This window comes from Sorghum bicolor, chromosome 2, assembly GCF_000003195.3.
Source record: "Sorghum bicolor cultivar BTx623 chromosome 2, Sorghum_bicolor_NCBIv3, whole genome shotgun sequence".
NCBI classification, from domain to species: domain Eukaryota; kingdom Viridiplantae; phylum Streptophyta; class Magnoliopsida; order Poales; family Poaceae; genus Sorghum; species Sorghum bicolor.
Window position 1 is genome coordinate 71,266,453 of NC_012871.2, and position 21,019 is coordinate 71,287,471.

Genomic DNA, 21,019 nt, shown 5'->3' on the forward strand with positions numbered 1-21,019 from the left:
CGAGTATTTAGGGTTAGAGTTTATTCATGCCAAATTTCTTGGTTTTGGGGATTTATTTCCTCCTCTTCTCCGACGACGATGAGATGGTAGGGTGGAATTGGTTTTTCCATGGTGGCTCCGTTGAAGATGCGGACAACAACTACGGCGTCGGCATCCTCACCGATTTGACGACATGGAGACTTTTATTTCCTATGGCGACATGGAATAATTTTCTCCGGTCTTTTCACCGTTTTATCGTGGTTAGATCTGGCCATGATGAAGGACTTAGGAGAATAAATTTCAGATCAGTCTTTCTCATTCTTCGGTGGCAGAAAGAAGAAGAAAGACATCAGAAAGAAGAAGTTTCTCAAATCCGCCTACATGAATGTTGGCCGTCGCTCGTTGGGCATCTGTCCTCAGGCTTTTTGACGAGTGTTTGCCTGTGCAGCCATCACATACTGCAAAGCGTCGTATAGGTTTGGTTTTGAGAACTAGAGCTATTCATAGTTTGAGTAAATTTAGATGATTTTTTCTGAAAATTTATATAATCCAGAGTGCTTGTAACGTATTCATATACCCAGCTATTATCTAATATAATTCTTCTTTCGTCGCAAAAAAAAAGGCTGGCATGCATCCAATATGTGTCAATTAATCAAGTATTGTTTATCTAATATTTATCATGAAAATATAAATTATATAAAATAATTTACATCAACAAAAAATAAATTAAAGTGTTAAAATAATTCACTATCATAATTTCGGGAGGGAGGAGTGTATTTCTATAATTATGTAGCATACTACAGCTCTAAATTTTAAAATCAGCGCTGAGAAGTGTATTAAAAAGAACGACATTCTTCACATCAAAGATTTTTGTTCTCACAAATCCTTGAGCTTGCGCATGTCGTGTGTGCGTGCCCAGCGAAGCGCGAGGATCATCCTAGTAGTATTATGAAGTGTGGGATCTAACATTTGTGTATATATTTATGAGCATACACATCTCGATAAATAACCACCAATGTCGCCCCTCGGAAACTTAGGTTCGGAACATCCGTCCTCGGGGTCAATGGCCACAACTTTCGATCGGCCAGTCCTCTTGTCATACTTATAGCACACATACACGATGTTCGCCATGACGGACGGAGAAACCCTCTCGCTCATCATCGAGAGCAGTGAACGATCCATGCCCATGAACAAGGTGTGCCTGCCTAACCTAGGCATGGGTACCATGTTTCTTTTTTCCAGGTTCACTCGGTACGCCGAGTACCATCCGTCGAAATAATCGCGTGTGGGATAGTCGACACAGTGAACAAGGATGAGCTCTCCCTCCTTGTCAACTAGGTGCACCAGGTCTGACCAAAGAAACCCACGCTTGAAATCGAGAGCCACTACCAGCTCCGGCGGTCGGTTCGCCGCCATGGCCGTTTCCAACACCAAGATGTTCTTGAAGGTGACGCAGTAGAAGCGGCCTGCAAAGGACATGGCAGACTTGAAGTTTTCGACGGGTCCCAGCTGCGTCCAACACTCGTCGCCGGGCTTGGCGACGGCTATGGCAGCGCTGCCGTAGTGAAGCGCGACCGTCGAGTCGCCGGCGAGGCCAGCGCTCCTCACTCGGAAACCATCATCTATCTTGTGCGCCATGGATGTAGATGTAGATGTAGATGTAGTGCTCGGGAAGAGCAGCGAGGTCGCGCGCGGGAGGTCGGCGCGCTGCCCCGTCAGCGGGTTGACGAGCTCGACGACGAGAGTGTCCTTCCGGCACAGGACGACGAGGCCCTCGGAGGTGGACCCGAAGAGGTAGTGGCGGTGGCGGAGGCCTCGGAGCCGCACGTGGATGCACTCGCCGGTGGAGAGGTTCAAGAAGGACCGCCGGTTTCCGACGCCGGAGACCCTCGGTACCATGATCCACCGCCGCGGGTGGAACCGGCAGTCGAACACGTCGTGCTCGCGGGGCTCCGGGGAGGACGCGCGCCACGCTCTGCACACCGCGCGGAAACGGACGTAGTCGGCGACGTCGTTGGAGAGGACGCGCTCCGCGATCAGCCCCGCCGGCCCCGCGCTCAGATCGTTCGCCCAGTCCCTCCTGCATGCACGCATGCATGTCGTTGCAGAGATGATCACCGGAGAGGAAGACAAGAGAGCATGCATGTTTTCGAAATTAATGGAGAGAGTATTACCAGTCAGGGTCAGGGTGCAGCGTGTGGGCTCGTCTGGAAGCCCTGTACGACGACAAGTGCGTTCGGGCGCGTTTCGCTCGCCGGCGTTCGTCACTCGAGGCCATGTCCTGTGAACCTTGGCGTTCGCCGCCGGCTTGACGACTTGACAAGCCGTTTGGTGACCGTACCGATGGTGGTTTCGATCACTTTTATTTTACTGTCCGGGACTCTCTGTCCAGCTGCAGCTCGGATCCAGATTCAGTGCCCCAATATAATGACGAAAAAGATCGAGACAGAAGCGGCAACAAGGAACCCCTACTAGGAGTAGGTATCAATTGTAATTCTGAACCGAAATAGAGCTGCTATTGTCCGAGTTCTCCCTGGATTCAGATTTCAGAACCAAAGGTCTCGTTTACAAATCTACACCTGATTTTTACACTTAGACAAGAGCACATCATCTGGCATCACAAGAACAGTTGGCGGAGTGAGCGTGCCTTCTGGGTAGTCTGCTTCTGAGAATCGGGTTCCTCTCGAAGAAGTTGGAAGGCCGGAGCTCGAAGCCGCCCGCTGATCCATCGTCGGCATCACCGGGAAGCCTACTATCTTCAAGTTACGGTATGTGGTGCAGGCCCAGCGTGTACCACAGCACGATGTCCTCGTGTCCCTGATCCCTCTGTTCCTCCTCCTCCACGCCGTCAGGCTGTCGCCGCCGGTGCTCTGGTCGGCGTACAGCCCGGACGCCCACTTATCGGCCTTGCTGTACGGCGTCACCCACACCTGCTTCTTTGTGTAGCCCGCCCGCCGCTGCGAGCTAAGTCGTTTTCGGCGAGCAAGGACGTCGCCATCGAGCCGGTACCCGATCGACCTCGTTGCCCAACCTTCTTCTTGCCCGGGTTGACGAACAGCAGGTCGGCGGGCACGGCGTCGACGTCCACCTGCCCGTCGGCCGTCGGACACCTCGCGCTGCACCATCCAGTAACTCCGCTTCGGCGTGTCAGCACCGCCGGTGGCGGGATACCCGGCCGGTGTTGCATTATTGATAGCATATGAGAATATAATTTGGTAGAGTATTATATATATTGCAGTAGACTTTATGGGCTAATTATATAGAATACATAGGACTAACATCTTAGGTGGGTACATAGTGTGGTATTATTCCTACTAGCAAAACATGCCCGTGCGTTGCAACGGGACAGATACGATTTATCGTGTAATCAGAATTCGTCTTGGTATTAAATAAACTCCACACTCTGCCAAGACACATCCTACTCTAACTTGTGTATGGGTAGTCATGGGAGTGGAAGTTGTTTTGATAAAATGTTAGGTAAAACAACTTTTCATGGTAAATAAATGAGGTGATATGTCCGCAATGCTCTTCTCTCTTTTTTGTTTGTTTTCTCTCTTTTTTTTATTTTTCTTCCATCCTTTCACTTATCTATCTTTTTTACATATCTGCCTTGTGGCGAAGCTTCCTCATCCCAATATCTGCATCGGTGGCCCTATGCTACCCATGTCCCGACGGATGACGATCGATGTCTCTCGTGGCCCCATGCCCCAACAAGGCCAGGATTTTAGGTGGCTCCATGGCCATGGTGGCACCTCATGCTCAATTCCTTCGTAGCTCCGTGTCTCGATGGTCTTGCATCGCCCATGGACCAACAACCATGTGCCCTGGTGGCTCCTCTATAACACTCCCTTGCCCACTCCAAGCCTAGGCACCTCGGTGGCTCAATGTCCTTGTGGCTCATTGGCCTTGCGTTGCTCGTGCACCGGTGGTCTCACATTATTTAATATTTGATTCGGTTTATTGTGTGATATATGTCCAATTTAGATTGGTCGTGTTGTATTTGTGATCGTAACGGCACTCTCAATGCAGAAACCATCGTGGTTTCTATAGACATTAATTGCAGTGCCACCTAAGTATTTTGCTGATGTGGCAATGTAGTTATTGAAGAGAAAGATTAAAAATCATAGAAACTGGGTCTAAGTTAGAAACCATGTCTACACAAAATCCAAGACATGAAGTGATGTGAATGGCTAAGAATGGAGAGAGAATGAATTCTATAGAAACTATCCATTGGGACCATAGTTTCTATATATATAGTCTATAAAAATTAATGAGTATAGCTTCTAGTATTAGGAGTGCCCTAAGGAAGATTTGAGGTGATATGGAGTTAATATCCTATCCATGATGTTCGATTTCGAATCTTTATTTTAGTCATGTTTCCTTTTTGGTATTTTATAAAGTGGTTTACGTAGTTATTAGGAGAGGGTCGTTCCAAAAGAAGAGCATAAATTTTAGCTATTTAATATTATTTATTTATATAGAGGTATATATTTATATATTATTTTAAATATTTATTTTTCGTTTATTATAATTATGTAGCACAATGATTTTTTGAACAAAATAGAAAATAGAAATCTTATTTTTCTCTTTTTTTTTGAGAATCTTGATTATTACGACATTGTGTTGTCCTTGGCCAGTTGGTAAATGTTGGGCCTTTGCCCTAGCCCACGTTCGTGTTCATGTTTATTCAATACGATTAATAAAGGAGGACACACGTCCAAGACATACGACAAAACATGGCCGCTGCTAGCTCACAAAGCTAGTCGCTCGCTCGCCCGTGCGACGGCTGATCCCCAGCGCCAGAGCACCTTGCCTGCCCGCTCACCCATCTGGCCATCGCTCCCTCGCACTCCTCCATTGGTGGGCGCGGTCGTTGCTCCCCCCTGCTCCTCCTTTCCTCCATTGCGAATCAAGCTTGACCAAGCCTTGCGGAGGCAATGCGCGCCTGCCGGTGTGCGCGGAAGACCGCCAGTGGCGCGGGCGCATCTTGATGCACGCTCTAGGGAGAGGTGACAGCACTGGTGCGCTGGCCAACGCCGAGGCGGCGGCACAAGCAGACCTGGCTGGTGATGCAGGTGCCGTGGAGGCGTGACCCTCTTCGAATCTTTATCTGATTAATTTGGGTTTGGATTTTTGTGTCTCTCTATTTGTTTCTCTTTCTGGTTCAGGACAAGGAGACTCCAATGTTACTCCAGACGAAATTTGAGGCTGAAATTTTGCCTCTTTAGTATATTATTAGGTATATATATATAGATTTACTCTAATATTGAAGTCGATATAGTCATATAGTTTCCGGCTGACACCACCATTCTCACCATCAAGCTCACATGCGGCCAGACCTATGTGATCTGCACCAAGAATCACGTCAGAAGACCATGTCACATTGTCACTTAACTGATCTTCTGTGTTGCTTAAGAGTTTGAGGGTGTTTTTTCACCAACTGGCCCGGCAAAGCGTACTCGGTGTGACGCCACGCGACGTTGCCGGTGTGCCGCTCGAACACACACATCATATTCCAGCCCTTGACGGGGAAGTCGTCCCGGTCAGCGTAGTAGTCCTCTGAGAATGCCACATTGGACAGGTAGTTGCCGCCCGGCCTGTTGTATTATCCGTTGGCCAGGGGATCTCGGTTGGTGATTCTAACCCAGACTAAATTTCTTATCACTCCCAAATTAAAATCCGACCGGGAGTAAATTCAAAGATGAAACGCCTTTTCTCTACTAATGGGGTAGGCTTAGAGCCCTAGGTCGTACTCGCTGGCGTACAAGAACGTATAGGCGTACCACTCCTCCTCAGGGTCCATGTACGACACGAACATCTCCGACATAAAGCCATGGTAGAGCACTCGCCGTGGCAGGCTAGCATCCGCTGGGCTAGATCAGTGGGGGCACTAGGGGAGGAGGAGAAGGAAAGAGGTCACTGTAGGCGTGGTAGGGCCTTGCCGGAGCTCCACGGCCGCGACCATAGTGGCAGAGCTTCGGGGAGACCCTACCACACCATAGGGGCGGTGGGTGGTGATAGCGTGTCGAGAGAGTAAGATGCGTAGAGAAACAAATCCATTGTAGTAGCATTTGACTTTGTCTAGATTGATGTTGTGGTATGTCATTTTTATATGAATTAATTGAGGTCAAGACGTCAAGTAGCCCACCACAACATGGTCCATGTTATTCTCACTAGCAAAACAATGTCATCGAGGTGTTTTCTTAGGTAGACATGGCGCCCGATGCAAAGTTCTTGTCCATGTAACTATCCATAGTCACGTGTATGAGGTGCTTTGAAAAAGTGTGTTTTCTATGCACAGACGATCCAATTGCATGAGAATACAAAGGCTAGTTGATGGCAGCTTACCTGATGACATGGTCGTCTATGTGGAAGCCCCTGCTATGTGGCTGCACCATGATGGCGAGCGCCGGCGCCGGCCCCGGCCTAGAGAGCGGTGGGCCAGCCTTGCCTGCCCAATAGTCCGTGCCCTCGGCTTTGGGCACCAGGTACACCACCCTATCCATGAACCCAACAACGATGGCCACGCGCTCAAGCTAGGTCCACCACCATGGTGGCGCCCTCGATCGGTCGTGCCTAGTAGTTGGCCGTCTCGTTGGCCACAAAGCACTGCATGTTCGCTAGCCTCCTAACAGCCGTGGCCGACGCCAAGCCCGTCGGGGCGCCAAACCAGCTGATAGGGAGGACCAAACAGACTACGTCGTCCATGCGCACCTCGTCGCGGCGCACGGACTCGGTGAACGACGGGGAGGTCAGTGCTAGGGTCTGCGCCGCGAGCTACTCCTCGAGCGTGAGCGACGAGAATATTGTACAGAGTGATCAACAAGGGGGAAGTTGTGGAACCTTGTACAAAGCGATCAAGAAGAACCCCAGCCTCGCAACACGTACAACGCTTCCCTCGGCACTCGGTAGTGGTACAATATTTGTTTTACTCCATATTAGCCCTCACATGGCGTGCATTTATGTAAACCTGCATACATTTTGTTTGTGCCTTCCTAGCACCTCCGTGTACTTGCTTGTCAAGACCAATAAAATTTATTCAGTTGAAACTCTCACCCCTCCAATGATGTCTTAAAAAACAGTCGGCAATAGTGTTAGACGCAGTCGTTCCTGCACATCGGGCCAATCTGAAAACTCTAGCGTGCCTAACCCTAGCATATGTTATCTCCGATAGACTAGTACCATACCATCAAAGATATTGATTTCATAGCTTGAGTCTTGAATTATCTTAGAGCATGCCTAATCCTGGCATATGTTATTGTTAGCCTTGAGAAAAAGATGTTGTTAGCCTTGAGAAAAAGGAGCAGAATTTATTTTAGAGGCAAAGATCAAATATGTTGTTAGGCAAGGATGAGAACACATAAGGCATGTGTTTTTTAGATGCAAAATTTATTTTACCGTATATGTGCAATGGTCATGTAGTTACGTAGTACCAGAGTGAAACTGTGAATGCCTCAAACATATAACAAACAAACATCCTGAAAAAAAACTCTTCTTATGTTTTTAACATTAATAAAAAAATGTAATAAAAATGAAATTGCCGAAATGTTCTTTTTTGGCCCTTCTGAAATGTAAAATAAATGAAGATTTTTTTTTTTGCCAATCGATATTGCTTAGGCCCTGTTTAGTTCCCCATCCAAAATTTTTTCATCCATCCCATCGAATCTTTGGACACATGTATGAAATATTAAATGTACATAAAAAAATAAACTAATTACACAGTTTGGTTGAAAATCGCGAGACGAATCTTTTAAGCCTAGTTACTCCATGATTAGCCTTAAGTGCTACAGTAACCTACATGTGCTAATGACAGATTAATTATACTTAATAGATTTGTCTTGCAGTTTCCTGACGAGCTATGTAATTTGTTTTTTTATTAGTTTCTAAAAACCCCTCCCGACATCCTTCCGACACATCCGATGTGACACCCAAAAAATTTTCATCTACAATCTAAACAGGGCCTTAGCTCACGAAAAGCTTTCCTGTTCACAAAGTGAACTATACTGGCAAATTGGCAATGATGGGGGCGGCCCGCGCCGGTGGGGGCGAGGGCGACTCGATTAACACGTGCTATAGCATTGGGAGCAATCGGACTGTCACACAGCGATTTGTGTCCGTTCTCATCACTCGCCATTCAACAGATGGTCCAAATGTCACACCGGGCAGCTATGCTTCCTCTCCTCCTCGCCGCCGTGCTGTCCGTCACCGCCGCGGCGTCGGCGGCCTCTTCCCGTTCCAACCCCCACCCGCTCGACCCCCTCACCCCCGAGGAGATTACGGCGGTCCGCGACGCTGTGCTGGCCTCCCCGCTCGTCCCCGCTCGCCCGCTCACCTTCCACTACGTTGGCCTCGACGAGCCCGACAAGCCCGACGTCCTCGCCTACGCCTACGGCGGCGGCGGCGGCTCGTCCTCCCCGCGTCCGCTCCTGCCGCGACGGGCGCTCGTGATCGCCCGCGCGGGCGAGCAGTCCCACGAGCTCCGCGTGGACATCGCCAGCAGCAGCAACGGCACCACCTCCGCCACCGTCCTCTCCCACGCCATCCACCGCGGCGCGGGCTTCCCGATCCTCACGCTCGAGGAGCAGTTCGCGGCGGTGGCGCTGCCGCCCGCGTACCCGCCGTTCGTCGACTCCGTGCGGCGCCGCGGGGTGGACATGGACGACGTGCTCTGCGCGGTGTTCCCCGTCGGCTGGTTCGGCGGCGGCGGCGGCGGCGACGGGACGGCGAATAAGCGGGTGGCGAAGATGCTGTGCTTCGTGGCCGGCCCCACGGCCAACTTCTACGCGCGGCCGATCGAGGGCGTCACCATGGTGGTGGACCTCGACGCCATGGCCATCGTCGGGTACAGAGACCGGGTGACGTACCCCGTGCCCAAGGCCGAGGGCACGGACTACCGGGCGGGCAAGACTGGGCCGCCGCTCGCTGGGCTGCAGCCGGCGCCGGGCGTCGCCGTGCAACCGGAGGGCAGGGGCTTCCACATTGACGGCCACGTCGTCAGGTAACTCAAACTCTGCACTCTGCTGATAGTAGTGTAGCAAAGGCGTTGTTAGCTCCGTCTATTTGCAGTTTAAACGGCCTGCTTGCTCTGTGCATGGGTTGTTTGGTTTCCTCGTTTGCCCAATAGACGTGAGAAGTAAGCCCTCGCGCGTGCGTATGCTCCATCCACCCAACTGACCGGCCCGCCCAAACACAGGCGGCTGTGACTAAAAACCTAAAAATTTATTTGTAGTGGTGGATAACATATACAGTCACAAGCGGTTTCCAAAGTTAACCGGCTGCAGAAATTGTTTTACACATGCGATTTATTTCTCTAGTCCCACCGTTTTCTTTACATTGGCGCGTGGTCTGTGAGAACCGCTTGTACAAAAAAACAGGGGCGTTAGTATAGTGACCGGCTGCACTAGTGATAGCTAGAGATTAATTTGCGAGACAAATATTTTAACTCTAATTAGTTTATAATTAGACAATAATTTTTAAATAAGACGAACATACTACTTTATCAATCCAACCAAACACCCCCCCTCAAGTTTCAAATCAAGTAGATTGAGGGCTGCACATGCAGTTGCAGTTTGCACCGAGTAATTGGTAGTTCACCCTAAAAATCAAAAAGTTTTCAAGATTCTCCGTCACATGAATCTTGTGGCACATGCATGAAACATTAAATATAGACGAAAACAAAAACTAATTACACAGTTTAGCTGTAAATCACAGACGAATCTTTTGATCCTAGTTAGTCTATAATTAGATAATATTTGTCACAAACAAACGAAAGTGCTACAGTACCGAAAACTTTTCACTTTTCGAACTAAACAAGGCCTTGCTTATACTGTGACATTTTTCACAAAAGCCAACTCACAATATTTTTGCACTGTAAGCACACCACGTGGACTGGTCTCATATTTTTGCAATTGAAAATTTCTCGGTGCATTTCGAACTTGAAACGCTGCCTGATGATAGGATGATACGCCATATAGATAGCAGGCTTCATGTGGATAGCAATTGTCCAAATAAGGGTTTGGTTTGCTTCCAGTCTCTGCAATGTCAACCGCACGCTATGCCACACCGAATTTCAAAAAGAGCTAAGGTATTTGGTAGTGGTGTTTGGATTGCATGATGTCCACGTTGATGACAAGGACCACTATACATTATACTACACTCGAGTGCGACAGAGAGAGAAAGACCCCGGCAATTATTAAATTTGGCGGGCTTCAGAGTCCCGGTCTCCATCAATGTCCTTATCTTATTCCAACTACTCTTTTTATATAGATAATTAAATAGGTCATTATCAAGATCATTGCAACTGAGTTTTTAAAGTTGTAGTACCTACATTTAAAAAAAACGGTGATACCTATACTAATAACTTATAATATATGTAAGAGAATCAATAGTGATCATGAGAATCTCCAACAATTTAACAAATAATTTCTCATCCATAATTTTTTAGTAGAATAAAAAAACTCTCTCCAACAGTTCGGCATCTCAATTCTCGATCTTTTCTAACTTGACATATCTTCATATTTAGCACGCAAATATATGCGTGGGCTCCGTACTTGGCATCGGTCTTTCTCCTCATGCTGAGCGGAGCTTTTCGTTCGTTTAGCGGAGCTCTTCGTTTTGTTAGCGGACTTTTGAGTTTTTAGAAACGAAATTTGCCAAACTGTTAGAGATGAGATTTTTTTCTCTCTCTGTATTGTTTTATGAGTTGGCAAACAACAAGATTTGAGAAACAAAATTTACCAAACGATTGGAGATGTTCCCATCTCAAATTATAAGTCATTTTAAGAATCTTGGAGAATCAAACCATCTCAAGTTTGATCAAACATATATGATAAGATAAATAACATTTATGATGTCCAATAAATATTATTAGATTATTTATTAACTATATTTTTATAGTATACCTATTTGATGTCATAAATCTTTTTAACTCTCTCTGTGATTTTGGTCATCAAACTTGAAATTCTTTGACTCTCCACGATTCTTGGAATATTTTATAATTTGAAATGGAGGGAGTACTATTTTATGTTTGCTTTGGGGGAAAAAAGATTGTGTCTGTCATTCGCAGAAATTTCAAATCAAAAGGTTTTACAAAACTCATGAAAATTGGCGTTGGACCAAATCTTCTACCACCGCAGGTGGGCCAACTGGGAGTTCCACGTGGGCTTCGACATGCGCGCGGGCACGGTGATCTCGCTGGCCTCGGTCGACGACGCCGACGCCGGCACGCGGCGGCGGGTGATGTACCGCGGCTTCGTCTCGGAGGTCTTCGTGCCCTACATGGACCCGGTGGAGGAGTGGTACTACCGCACGTTCCTGGACGCCGGCGAGTACGGCCTGGGCCTCTGGGCGTTCCCGCTCCAGCCCGGCGCCGACTGCCCCGCCAACGCCGCCTACTTCGACGGCTCCTACGCCGGGCAGGACGGCAAGCCCGTCAGCGGCGAGAATAGGATCTGCGTGTTCGAGCGGTACGCCGGCGACGTTGCGTGGCGCCACACCGAGGCCGGGTTCCCGGACCGATTGGTGAGCAAGCAGGCAGCAGCTAGCCATCGATCGACACTATCTGAATCGCGAAATGTCACCTTGTTTTGACGGCGAGATTGTTCCCGGTGCGTGCAGATCACGGAGGTCCGGCCTGACGTGACATTGGTGGTGAGGATGGTGGTGTCGCCCGGCAACTACGACTACATTTTGGACTGGGAGTTCAAGACCAGCGGCTCCATCAAATTCGTGGTAACGTATCTGAAATTCTGAAGCAGTGAATGGTTTGTGCTGTGTCTGAAGGAGCTGAAATCGTACTACGATGCCCGCAGGTGTCTCTCACCGGCCTCCTGGAGGTGAAAGGAACATCGTACACGCACGCCGACGAGATCACGGCGGACCCGCACGGCTCGCTGGTCTCGGAGAACACGCTCGCCATCTACCACGACCACTACGTGACGTACCACCTGGACCTGGACATCGACGGCACCAACAACTCCTTCGTCAAGAACATCATCACCGCGAGGCGCAACACGGGGGACCCGGCCACGGGCGGCGCCGACACGCCGAGGCGGAGCTACTGGACGGTGCGGCGGGAGGTGGCGGAGACGGAGTCCGACGGGCAGGCGGACGTCAACGCCGACGGTCCCGCCGACCTGCTGTTCGTGAACCCGGGCAAGAAGACCCGGATGGGGCACGAGGTCGGGTACCGCCTCATCCCGTCGGGGGCGACGGCGGCGTCCGTGCTGGCCGACGACGACTACCCGCAGCGGCGGGCGAGCTACACGAAGAAGCAGGTGTGGGTGACGCCGTACAGCAAGGCCGAGAAGTGGGCGTCCGGGCTGTACGCCGACCAGAGCACCGGCGGCGACAGCCTGACGGCGTGGAGGAGGAGGAACAGGGGGATCAGGGACGAGGACATCGTGCTGTGGTACACGCTGGGACTGCACCACATACCCTACCAGGAGGACTTCCCGGTGATGCCCACGCTCAGCGGCGGCTTCGAGCTCCGGCCGTCCAACTTCTTCGAGAGGAACCCGATTCTCAGGATCAGACCTCCCAGACCGCACAGCGCCTCCGCCAACTGCTCGTGCGATGCAACCTGGTGACGTGTGCCCGTGCAATGCAATGCAACTCTGATCACGAACCCTGTTCGAGTTGATGAATTGGTTGAGAACTTGAAACATTCTCTTTTTCTTTTTTGCAAAGGGAAGAGGTGATTATATTTAAACTTGGTACAATAAATCTCCAAATTACATCATGAAAAAAAAAATCTGAAATAAAAAAAAAGATACCGTATTCCATTCAGATTCCTTCATTGGCTTCTAGAATTTTAAACAATTTGATTTGACTCGCCTTTCATTAAGAAAGATCAATTGATCCGAGCAAGAACTACTTGTTGGCAACATAGTTGTGGCGACGACAGCTCCAAAACTAACGAAATCTCATCAGTGCGAATCGAGGGGGAGCCACCCTCCTCCCCACCTCGGCAGTCAGGAGGCCCTCACCTATCCAGCCCAGGAGTAGTCGGACTGCCGTCCAGCCATTGACACACATTCCGGCCTTCATGCGTAGCGAGGTTCTCCTAAACAAATGATTGGGGATCGCTCTGTCAACCACACCGGTTTCGCCCACATCGAGGGGGATACTCGACACCCTGCGTTTTGGAACCTTGTCGTCGAGCGAGGTGGAGGGCTTGAACGCGTTGTTCCCAGCGTTCAACGAGCGTGCGTGCGAGCTCTTCCGGGATTACTCGTAGAACACGACGTCGAGCGCTTTTTGATTGACTCATTTATGTAATATCGATCAACACAACTTTTTTGCTAGGTCGGTCCAGCTATTGACCACTTAGCGCGCTTGATGCGCGTTGGTTGTACTGTAAACTCTTTTTCTTAATATAATGATACACAGATCTCCTGTATATTTTAAAAAAACACACACATAAATTAAGATGAATTTGACAACATCTAAACAAAGACCTCAAAGCATGAATCATGGCGTCATGGGTCGCTCTTTCGATCCGCAACATTGTACCCATCGATTTTCTTCATCTAAATCAGCCTGTCCAAGCCCACCAGTTATCCCACCAGCAAGCCTGTCCCGGATGCGCCTACTTGGGCCGGGCTCCCGAACCCTCCTCCTAACAAAGGCCCTGTTTAGTTCCCTACCCAAAATTTTTTCATCAATCTCATCGAATCTTTGGACACATGCATGGAACATTAAATGTAGATAAAAAAATAAACTAATTACACAGTTTAGTTAAGAATCGCGAGACGAATCTTTTAAGCCTAGTTACTCCATGATTAGCCTTAAGTGCTACAGTAACCCGCATATGCTAATGACAGATTAATTATGCTTAATAAATTTGTCTTGCAGTTTCCTGACGAGCTATGTAATTTGTTTTTTATTAGTTTCTAAAAACCCCTCCCGACATCCTTCCCACACATCCGATGTGACACCCAACAAATTTTCGTTCCCAATCTAAACACGCCCAAATTCCTCGCTGCTATACGAACCACGAATCGTTTCCGTATAAGGCCCTGTTTAGTTCCCTACCAAAAAATTTTTCATCCATCCCATCGAATCTTTGGACACATGCATGAAACATTAAATGTAGATAAAAAAATAAACTAATTACACAGTTTGGTTGAAAATCGAGAGATGAATCTTTTAAGCCTAGTTACTCTATGATTAGCCTTAAGTGCTACAGTAACCCACATGTGCTAATGACGGATTAATTATGCTTAATAGATTTGTCTTGCAGTTTCCTGACGAGCTATGTAATTTGTTTTTTTATTAGTTTCTAAAAACCCCTCCCGACATCCTTCCGACACCTCCGATGTGACACCAAAAAATTTTCATCTCCAATCTAAACAGGGCCTAACACGGGGGGCAGAGGGCACACCGGGGCGTCACGATCTCCCACCGGGAGAAGCGGATCTCATGTAGTCATGTCCGCCAGGAGGGCGACCTGTCACAGCGATTGGACAGTGCAGCTGCACCTCGTCCCGGCAGCAGCATCTGCCGGCGTCCGCGTCTTTTCTGCTGCCCACATTCCCCAACGCCGCGCCCGTACCGCGTACCGGTGCTGGTCGTCCTCCCAGCTTGTCCTCTTCTTTCCACCACTTTGCTTTTGGCCGCTCCAACGCCGCCGCTACGTGCTAAAACCATGGGGAAAAGGAAAGGGGCAGAGGCTAGTGCTGAGCCGCGCCTGCTAGTGGCACTAGTTTACTGCTGCTGAGGGTGAGGGAGGGAACCGCTGTTGTGTTGTGGAGCAGGTGAGTGAGTTCCTTTTAGTCGGGGTCAGGTGTAAAACGCAAGCGAAACGGCCCTTCATTGGATTGGCCTCTGTCCGCCTCTTCATCCCCTTTCGTTGTGCTTATTCCTTTGGCGTGTGCACTATCCATCTGGTGATTTCGTCCTCCGTTGGGCTTGTGCTGCTGCCTGCTAGCGGTTCTCGATTTCGCCTGTAAAAGGTTTGTTTTTATCTTACGCGTTGGTTGGGGGTTGGGAATCACAGGATGCGCCTTTCTGGTCCGCGTTCTTGATTTGTTGCTATCTCAGTTTTCAGGTCGAACGAACGCGCGTGCATTCGGCGGGGGTTATCTCGGGATAATATCGTCTGCAAAGATGAGAAGATGACGGATCCGTTCCACGATTGCTTCGGTCCTTGGAGGAATTAGGCGTCCTAGTAGAATCCAAATGCAGAAACCAGTCTCCTGACAAAGAAAGGGCAGTTGCGCACGTGGTGTTCGTCGAAAAGCCACACCGCACTGAGGGAAACTGTCACATTCGTCACAATGAGAGATTTTGCATCTTGCCTAAGTCAAAGTGCCGTTCAGGTTGCGCATTCCTCTTCCTCAAGTGGGCAGAACTTGGTGCAGTGTGCATACCTGGCACGCCTTCGCGGCAAGCCTTGCGTGGTCACCGTCACCTGGAGCAAGGTGGCGTCGGGGCAGGCTTTCGCCATTGCCATCCATGACTACTCCAACCGTTGCCTCTGCAAGACGGAGGTGAAGCCCTGGCTGTTCTCGAAGAGGAAGGGTTCCAAGGTCGTGGAATTGGATAGTGGCAATGTGGAGATCATCTGGGACCTGTCAGCCGCAAAGTTCGCGGCTGGGCCAGAGCCACTCGAAGGCTTCCGTGTTGCTCTACTCTATGATCTTGAAGTTGTCCTTGTTTTGGGTGACCTAAGCAAGGAGGAGGATCGCTGGGTTCTGTCGGATGCTTTGCATTCTGATGCAGTCATGATAGCTAGGAAGGAGCACATCTATGCGAAGAAGGTGTATTCGGCGAAAGCTCGATTTTTGGACATTGGTCAGATTCATCACATCTCCATAGAGTGCGACACGGCAGGGGCGAGGGATCCCAGCTTAGAGATTAGGATTGGCAAGAAGAAAGTGTTGCAGGTGAAGAGGCTGGCATGGAAATTCAGAGGGAACCAGACTATCTATGTCGATGGACTTCCAGTGGAGGTGCTCTGGGATGTGCATGACTGGCTATTTGGTTCCTCGAATGGATGCGCCGTGTTTTTGTTTCAGTCAGGCCACTCCATGGAAAAATCCTTGTTCAGAACATGCTCACAGAATGAAAAGGAGGCTCAAGCACATCGTTTTGGTTTCACATTGATACTAAAAGCGTGGAAGACTGAGTAAGCACTAGGCAGAAACATGATGGCAGGTTTCTTCAACTACTCTGCTCTGAATGTTGAATAGTAACAGTAGGAATCTAGGATCTAGCAAGTCTAACAAGGCCCTTTGCAAGAATTCTGTGCTTGTTACATATGTTGTTCTAGCGTAGTTGACAAGCTGAGATTTTGAATATGCATATGATCTTTGATATGTCATCAAAGCAATTTAGATAGGACGTGGGACTCTGGTGCTCAGGTCATTTAACATAATGTCTCACGACTACACTTTTTGATGAGAAGTTCATGATAGAATATTAAAAATGATGTCTACACTTATGATGTCTTTGCAATTGTTATGTCATGTGTTTAAAATGACACTCAGTACATATGGCATCAAATTGAGGAAATCTGCCATCGTATAGCAAATTTGTCCTTTCCTATCTATTCCATTGTTTGTTTTTACCAGAGCATAACGGTGGCAATCAGTTCTTTTCATAATTTTGCAATTCTGAGCATTCCACATTTTTCCTCCCAATATATTGCACATTAATGGATAAATATCTAATTGAGCTTTACTAACTGGATCACTGGGTACAGTTGAGAACTGAAAGTTAGATGTCCAAACCCAACATATGCTAGTGATAAAAATAGAATAACAAGGCTAGAAATGCAGCTTTCCAACACGTCCAACAATATTCTGTAAAAGGATTTCATGTTCCTAACGTATATTGTGGTAAGTTTACAAGTTGAGATTTTAATATCCATATAATTTTGATATAGCAGGAGAGTATTTAGATAGGATGGGGGGACTCAAGTGCTCATATTCTGTTTTTTCATGCTATCAGCTTTAAACCTTTTGATCAAATGTCCAAGAGTGCCAGAAATGATACCTGCACTTCTGCGGGCCTTGCAATAATTGTTCCTTGCAATTTTAAAATGAGGGTAAGTACGGATAGCATTCGTTGGAAAATCTTCAGCAGATTTTGCACCAAGCCGGCATCGTTATATAAAAGATAATGGTGATTATTGATTTTTGGGTTTCTATTAAATTATTTATTTTTGCCAAAGTGTAATGGTAGTAATAATCAGTTATATATGCCATTTCTTGTACTAGCACGGGTGGCACGCTTCGCCGTTCTGCACCTGATCTAAGCGCTCATGGTAATCATATGAGCCACCAATTTGAGCGTGCATGGCCGTGCGCTGCAGAGTACTTGTTGGGACATTCCTCGGAGTGAAGAAAGACGAATTCTAACATGGAAAATTTGATTTTGAATATTCATATATGATCTTCTATATATGAAGAGGTGTTTAGATAGGATGTGGGATTTGAGTGCTCAAATTTTCTGTTATCATGTCGCCTCACCTTTACACCTTCTGATGGTCAGTCCATGATAGAATACTAAAAACGTTGTCCACACTTTTTTTTTGAGAGTTGTTGTCCACACTTCTAAATCTTCATAACTGCTATGCCTTTGGGTATTTAAAGTGAGGCTCAGGAGAAACAGCACAGAGTTGAGGAAATCTGCCATCATATGGCTATTATCTTGTTTCTTCATTACCTATTCCATTATTTTGTTATTGCCAAACTAATGGTGGTAATCAGTTATTTTATTTCACAAGTGTGCACCACTGTACATGGTTCATTTCCCCTCCCAATGTGTTCCACATTAATGGAAAAACGTCTTACTGAACTTTGAAGAAGTTGAAACTTAGATGTCCAAAACCAGGAAACCACATTGCTAGAATAGCAAGTACAAACCACATTAATGGATAAATTGTTGACTAGCTTACATCTTAATATCCATGTGCTTTTGTATATCAGAAGAGGTATTTAGATAAGATGGAGAAGTTGAGTGCTCAGATTTCGTGTTATCATGCCTTTTTCACCTTTACACACCTTTTGATGAAAGGTGTAGGATAGAAAACCAGAAATGGTGCCTGCACTTCAACGGTCCTTGCAATTTTCATGCCTCGCATGTTTAAAACGAGGGTAGGTGCAGATAGCATTTTAGTTAGGGAAAATCAGCCGCACCATATTTTGTTCCTAGTTATTAGCAACACCATTGCGTGCAGTGGTGGCTATCTTCTTTCCTTTTCTATTCCAATGATTTTCTCTTTGCCAAAGCATTGTGGTGGTGGCTAGTTGTTTCATTCCCTGAATGTGCAGCTCCAAACATCTTGCACATTCTTACCAATGTGTTTGCGCATTAGTATATCAGATATAAATAAACTTCTGGAGCTTCAATAACCAAATCACTGCCCCAAATGTGGGAATCGAAAGTAAGACGCCCAAAAAAAAAAACAAGTTTCTCACTTACTCTTCTTCTCTAGCTATTAATATATGTCAGGCAGAACTCCTGCTGGCCGTTTTTTTTTTAAAAAAAAAACAACTACTCCACATCCTTGTCTCTCATGCACCCTACTTCCAAAAAAATATACAATCGTTACCTGAAAACATTAAAAAAATGAATTATACAGGATATGTGATTGTACCATGCACTCTATACGGGATTACACCTATAGATGATACCAAAATCCAGTTCATCTTTTTTTTAAAAAAAAAATGACTAGCACACATGCTGATATGCAGCAAATGCAGTGTTCAAATTATAATGGTCCATGGGTTTGCACCTGGTTTAATTGGCATGCTAATCGCAGACTAACTCACATCAGAAACAATCTATAGAATCCAAATCCTAAAGCTATACGTCAATTCGATCGCAAGAATGGCATGCTCTAACTCATCCCCTCACACAAGACAAGACGTTCTCACTGAACCCCATTTTCTCTAGAAGCACTCATGCAATTGGTTGTTAATCAAGTTGAGTAGTAGCTGTAGCAGGGAGAAGGAGATCATCTGGCGAAGCAAAGAATATCCCAGGCGAGTGGCGAGGGCGAGCAGGGGTAGTAGTAGGGCCGGAGATTGACTTGGCATTCCACTGATGCCTCTCATGGGCTCCATGAGATCTGCAGACTGTCGGCTGGTCCCTGAATAAGGGGAGCGTCTCCCTCAGGGCTCATGCCTCAGCGAAGGGAAGGAAAGCGAGGAGGCAACCACCGCCGCGAACACAGGGCCCCGCCCGGTTAGCTTCGCTCTCGCCATCGCCTCAGATAGTCAGATACAGAAACCATCACGGTCGCAGCACGCACGCACGCATGCACCATTTCGATCGTACGCCTCCTCTTCTTCTTTTTTTTTTTCCCTTCTTCTTTTTCCTTGTGGCGTGGTGTGCTCGGTTGTTGTCGACCGTCTCTGTGGGATGGGAAAGCTCTCCTGTTTGCGTTTGTCTCGTGCCGGAATGGGGATGTTCCAACTGATGACGCTGAGCGCTGTTTGTTTAGGGCCTTGTTTAGTTCGTGAAATGAAAAGTTTTCGGCCACTGTAGCACTTTCTTTTGTTTGTGACAAATATTATCGAATCATGGATTAACTAAGGTCAAAACTTTTTGGTTTTTGGCGTGAACTAAACAAGGCCTAGGTCCCGTTTCGCATTTCGATGGACGTGTTCACGGCTGACCGCGCTGCTCTGTTTCTGTTCACCGACGGAGAATTCGCCCGCCGTGCTTTGGTTGTGAGGGTTTTTCCCCCCTTTTGTCGATACTTGTGTACGTGGAAAATATGTGTGCTCTGTGACAAAGACTGATAAACCTCATCTGACGCGTGAAATAGTAAGATGATAGCTGCTCAAGCTGTTCTTGACACAGGAACTAGCTTGAGGTAAGGTTGACCATCTGTCCATCTGAGCACGCATGCCGACGGATCAGAAGAGTCCACAAACTGATTGCTGAACACGTACCGCATGCCGCCGACAGAAAAGAGAAAACGGCTGTTACTGAATTTTAGCACGTAGTAGCTCAAAATATAAGCTCATACGATCGATACTCATGACTCATGTTTGCTCGACAAAGAAATGTTTATGACCAGTGCGGCAGGAATTGCTCCCTCTCCCTCGCGTGGAAAAATAAACTAATTAAAGAAGAAGCAGGCGTCCATCGATCGGTCGGCAGATGAACAACGTGGCTTTTTTTTGTTGTTGATGATGACGCGGTAGACCATGATGACCTAGCACGGAGATGAGATCTTCCGATTTTCGCCCGTTCAGGTTGCGTCGCGAGGAGGCTGGCCTTTAGTTTTCTCGAGCGCAGCGCCGAGCACGGAAACGAAAGGCTCCTGCGTGCCCGCTTGTTTATTCGTGAGGGGTAGAGATATCAGATATGGACGGACAGCGACGCGGCACCGGGAGTTTTAAAGCCCTCCCCGCCCGCTAGCTCCCGGTGATTATTAAGAGCGGAGGGGCGCGGTCGTCGGCGGTAGGAAAGAACAGTGGAAGTAAAGCGGAGGACTTCAGACTTCAGACAGAGTGACTTCACCCGCCCGGCGCGTCCGTCCAAGCAACCAAAGCAACAACCACAGGGCGATCGATATCGATCGCGGCGTTGCTCTGATCGCCGGCCTAGCTATTCCAGCTGCTGGGCTGCCTCTGACCGGCGTTCGACGGCCTGCTTGGGGTTAGGATCGGAGCTAGAGTCTGGGGAGGGACGACAGAGATCGGCCGGCGGCGGCCATGGCGTGGATACGGTCGCTCTTGTCGCCGCTCAAGAAGCTCTGGGTCCGCATGCATTCCGACCAGAACAAGAGTACGTGCCGCCAGTCGTCTCTCTCCCGGTTCCCTGTGTCTAGTGCTTTTGTGCTTTGCTGCTGCTCGCCGATTACATTGCAATCCATCCATCCATGTTCTGATATGTTCTCCATCTGCTGTGTGGTGATGATGATGATGAGCAGAGAGGGGCATCTACATCCTGTACGAGGACGTCAAGTCGTGCCCCTGCGAGGACGTGCAGATCCTCTGGTCCATCCTCGTCGAGTCCTCCCACCCGCCGCCGCCGCTGCGCCTCAAGCACTGACTCCCTCCGACCACCGTCCGTCCGC

General features: G+C 48.1%; 2 protein-coding genes and 1 pseudogene across 3 annotated transcripts; 2 read left to right on the top strand and 1 right to left on the bottom strand.

Moving 5' to 3' along the window:
• Positions 2,204-6,485, bottom strand: LOC8056373 (annotated as a pseudogene).
• LOC8056374 (primary amine oxidase 2) lies at positions 8,019-12,765 on the top strand. The gene is made up of 4 exons (XM_002460844.2): positions 8,019-8,977; positions 11,115-11,499; positions 11,596-11,709; positions 11,790-12,765. Exons 1-4 carry the CDS (start codon positions 8,121-8,123, stop codon positions 12,564-12,566), a joined length of 2,133 nt encoding a protein of 710 aa, XP_002460889.1. The 5' UTR covers positions 8,019-8,120; the 3' UTR covers positions 12,567-12,765.
• On the top strand, positions 14,405-16,462 carry LOC8083904. 2 transcript variants are annotated; one of them, XM_002460845.2, is made up of 2 exons: positions 14,405-14,933; positions 15,022-16,462. In XM_002460845.2, exon 2 carries the CDS (start codon positions 15,258-15,260, stop codon positions 16,110-16,112), a length of 855 nt encoding a protein of 284 aa, XP_002460890.1. In that variant the 5' UTR covers positions 14,405-14,933; positions 15,022-15,257; the 3' UTR covers positions 16,113-16,462. The 2 variants fall into 2 exon arrangements, with proteins under 2 accessions (XP_002460890.1, XP_021308441.1); XM_021452766.1 differs by having other exon boundaries at positions 15,029-16,462.

What these genes read in the sequence shown, in the direction of transcription:
- LOC8056374 (XM_002460844.2), top strand. Translation starts at nt 8,121, where the DNA reads ATGGTCCAAATGTCACACCGGGCAGCTATGCTTCCTCTCCTCCTCGCC. An exon ending in CCGGGTTCCCGGACCGATTG is followed by an intron (nt 11,500 to 11,595) that starts GTGAGCAAGCAG and finishes CGGTGCGTGCAG; the next exon opens with ATCACGGAGGTCCGGCCTGA. An exon ending in GCGGCTCCATCAAATTCGTG is followed by an intron (nt 11,710 to 11,789) that starts GTAACGTATCTG and finishes CGATGCCCGCAG; the next exon opens with GTGTCTCTCACCGGCCTCCT.
- LOC8083904 (XM_002460845.2), top strand. Translation starts at nt 15,258, where the DNA reads ATGAGAGATTTTGCATCTTGCCTAAGTCAAAGTGCCGTTCAGGTTGCG.